This window comes from Colobus angolensis, unplaced genomic scaffold, assembly GCF_000951035.1.
Source record: "Colobus angolensis palliatus isolate OR3802 unplaced genomic scaffold, Cang.pa_1.0 Scaffold208, whole genome shotgun sequence".
Lineage (NCBI taxonomy): Eukaryota > Metazoa > Chordata > Mammalia > Primates > Cercopithecidae > Colobus > Colobus angolensis.
The window spans coordinates 317,244-320,257 of record NW_012115244.1 but is presented as its reverse complement, the minus strand read 5'-3'; the positions used below and the strand labels follow the sequence as shown (position 1 = coordinate 320,257).

Sequence of the window (3,014 nt, the reverse complement as noted above, 5' to 3'; positions counted from 1 at the left end):
CGACGCTCGGGCCCCGCCCCGCTGGGTTCGGAGTTGGGGACACGGCCCCAGCCCCGGCTCCGCCCCTGGCCTGGCCCCAGGACGCGCAGAGAGAGAGAGAGGCGGACACGATGCGGACTCGCAGACTTTAAGCAAACAAGTGTGGGGCCGCCCCCGCCTGGCAGGTCAGGTGTCCGCGTGGGTCACCAGCGGGGCCAGGTAGTCCGAGTGTCGGATCCCGAAGCTCCAGCCGCGGGGCTTCCGGTGCTGCGGGCCCGGAGACACCGCTGACCTCGCGGGGCCGGCGTCCTCTCCGCGCCGGGACCCCTGGACCCCCGGGGACCCTGATCCCATCACTCCGACCTCAGGCCCTCCCCACTCCCCTGACTCTGACCCTTGACCCTGGACTCCAGGCCACCTGATCCACGTTGTAGGCCGCGGGCCCCGGCTTCTGAGTGTTGTCTTGGGGGAGCGAAGTCCGCGCCAGCATGGTGAACTGGGGGGCCCGGGACTTGTAGACCCCCGGGCTCACGACGTGGTAGGCGCAGGGGCCTGGGGTCTGCGGGAGGGCAGAGGGTGCTGACTGCCGCCTCCGCTGCCGCGGACCAGGGACCCCTGCGTCCGCCCCGACCCCTCCCCCACCTTGCTGAGGTCCTCGAAGAAACTGCCTGCCGCTCTGCGGCCGTACATGGAGTAAGTTGGGGCGGAGACTTTGCCAATGACGCGCGGACCCAAGAGCGAGGGCACAGTATAGGCCCCGGGACCTGGGGAGGAGGCAGGGCTCGGGGGTAGTGGGTCTCCGTGGACAGGCGCAGGCTGGTCCCAGCTCCCGGAGGGCGGTCCCCGGTTTGGAGTGGGAAGGCCCACAGTGCTGGGATGGGCCTTTCTGGCCTCACCTGGGCTCTGCTGCTCCGTCTGGACACCCCAGTTTCGGGGAGCAATTGTGTGCCGAGGCGCACTGGGGTACGTCGCGTTCCCCGCTCGCTCCGGGAAGTACCTGCCTGCGGGGCGGATCAAGGGTGTGGGGGACTGGAACTGGGTGGGGGCCTGGTGGGTACCCGAGATGGGGTCCTGGGACTAGGGGGGAATCAGCCACGATTTGTCAAAGCCCCGTGGGGTTCGGGGTTTGGGATTTGAGACCCGGATATGGAGGTTCCGACTATGCGGTCTTAGGGTATCTGAGTGGGACTCGGGGTTCAGGTGGGGGGTTCCCAGGTGGGCCTCCCTGGAGGCAGTTCGGCGTTGAGTGGCCAGGGTCCCGGGGTCCTGACCAGGTCCCGGAGTGAGGAAAGGCGCTGAGCGGCGCGGGCGGCCGTAGATGGAGTAGGCGGGGGCGCCGTCGGGGCCGCGCACGGTCATGCGGGCGGGCACCAGGTGGCCGGGCCCGGGGCCGCACGTCGTCTGCTGCGTGGGGAGGCGCGCGCCGAAGGTGAAGGCGGGGGCGCGGGGCCGCGACGGGTCATGCAGGACGTAGCCTGGGAGCACCCAAGTCAGCGCCTGGCCGGGCCCAGCCCCCACCCCCGTCTGGAACACGCACCCTCCCCCGGCACAGACCCCCTCTCCCCTCTAGCAGGCTCGGTTCAGCCCCGAGCGCAGACCTCCGTGGTCTCTTCCCCTTCCCTCCCCCAGGCACTGTCCCACCCCTCAATCCCGGGGCCCGCCCCTGCTACCGGTGTTGGGCGGCAGCTTGTATTTGGGCCCGGGGCCTCCGTAGTGCGCTGCGATGGGGCCGCGGGGCCGGTGTGGCCGCCAAAGGCCCACCCAGGCGTCCGAGCCCATAGCGCGGGTGGGGGGCGCTTACGGCTCGCAGCACCTGCGGACAGAAGGCGGTGGCCACGGCCCCTCCACCCCAAATTCTTGGGGAGCTCACTTTCCCACTACCCTGGGATTAGCGCGCGGCGGGGCGGGGCCTGGTCCGTATCCCTGGCGCCAGCAAAACAAACGCGAGCTTCCTGCCCGGCTGTGCGTGGCGTGGGGCCGGGAGCGGGTCCAGGACCATTACCCGGACTCCAGGCGGGTTAGGTAGGGACGTGAGCTCGCGGGGGCCAAGTTTAGACCCAGACTTGGTGAAGGGCATCACCTGGAGGCGGGGTGGGGGCAGGAGATTTTCGTGGTGTTGGGAAAGGGTGCCCCGGGAGGGCCTGGTGTGGGGGACCCGGTGCCCCGAGGGGAGGCCCCGAGGTGCACTGACCTGTTGTGGTGGCTCCTGTTGTGGGAAAACAAAGCGACGTGGCTGGACACCCCCGCTCCGCCCCGCCCACCTCCCGGACCCCATTGTGGCCCTTTCCCGCTTCCTGGCAACCGCACTGACTGCCTACCCCCGCCAACCTGGCTCAGCCTCCCCCCTCGCCCCCACCCAGTGCGGTCCCTGGGCCTCTCCGTGGATTCTGTGGCACGGATGGGACAGTAGGCTGAGCCCCCCAGAACGCTGGCCTCACCCTTACCCAGGCTTCAGTATACCCATTCTAGAACTAGGCAAATCTGCAGACAAAAGCGAGGATGGGAATAAAGGAATTGAATAATGCAAAGCACACACTCCATTTAATTATGTGTAGAGAGAGAATTTCTTGTCTATTTAAGCCCATGAAATATTCGCAAAAAACAATCATGTATTGGGCCACAAAATAATCATACAAATTGAAAAACAGATATGACACATGATTTGGTTACAATCAAATACAATTCTAGGCAAACAAAATGTAAAAAAAAAGGAAGAGGGCCGGGCGCGGTGGCTCACGCCTGTAATCCCAGCACTTTGGGAGGCCGAGGCGAGCGGATCACGAGGTCAGGAGATTGAGACCATCCTGGCTAATGAGGTGACACCTCTCTCTACTAAAAATACAAAAAACTAGCCGGGCGTGGTGGTGGGCGCCTGTAGTCTCAGCCACTCAGGAGGCTGAGGCAGGAGAATGGCGTTAACCCGGGAGGTGGAGCTTGCAGTGAGCCTGTATGGCACCACTGCACTCCAGCCTGGGCGGCAGAGTGAGACACTGTCTCAGAAAAAAAAAAAGGAAGCGGAGGAAGAAAACTCAGCC

The 3,014-nt window shown here is 65.4% G+C and overlaps 1 protein-coding gene across 2 annotated transcripts; it reads right to left on the bottom strand.

Annotated features, from left to right (window-relative positions):
• Positions 1-108: 108 nt before the first annotated feature.
• On the bottom strand, positions 109-2,274 carry ODF3B (outer dense fiber of sperm tails 3B). 2 transcript variants are annotated; one of them, XM_011942228.1, is made up of 7 exons: positions 2,171-2,274; positions 1,650-1,792; positions 1,251-1,454; positions 876-980; positions 622-743; positions 398-538; positions 109-246 (listed from the first exon to the last, which is right to left on the bottom strand). In XM_011942228.1, exons 2-7 carry the CDS (start codon positions 1,756-1,758, stop codon positions 166-168), a joined length of 762 nt encoding a protein of 253 aa, XP_011797618.1. In that variant the 5' UTR covers positions 1,759-1,792; positions 2,171-2,274; the 3' UTR covers positions 109-165. The 2 variants fall into 2 exon arrangements, with proteins under 2 accessions (XP_011797618.1, XP_011797619.1); XM_011942229.1 differs by having other exon boundaries at positions 1,650-2,059; positions 2,171-2,200.
• Positions 2,275-3,014: the final 740 nt, after the last annotated feature.

Excerpts from the sequence above, each read along its gene's own strand:
- ODF3B (XM_011942228.1), bottom strand. The coding sequence starts at position 1,758 with ATGGGCTCGGACGCCTGGGTGGGCCTTTGGCGGCCACACCGGCCCCGC. Across the intron at positions 1,455-1,649 it reads CAAGCTGCCGCCCAACACCG|GCTACGTCCTGCATGACCCG; the intron begins GTAGCAGGGGCG and ends GGGTGCTCCCAG. Across the intron at positions 744-875 it reads GACGGAGCAGCAGAGCCCAG|GTCCCGGGGCCTATACTGTG; the intron begins GTGAGGCCAGAA and ends CCTCCTCCCCAG.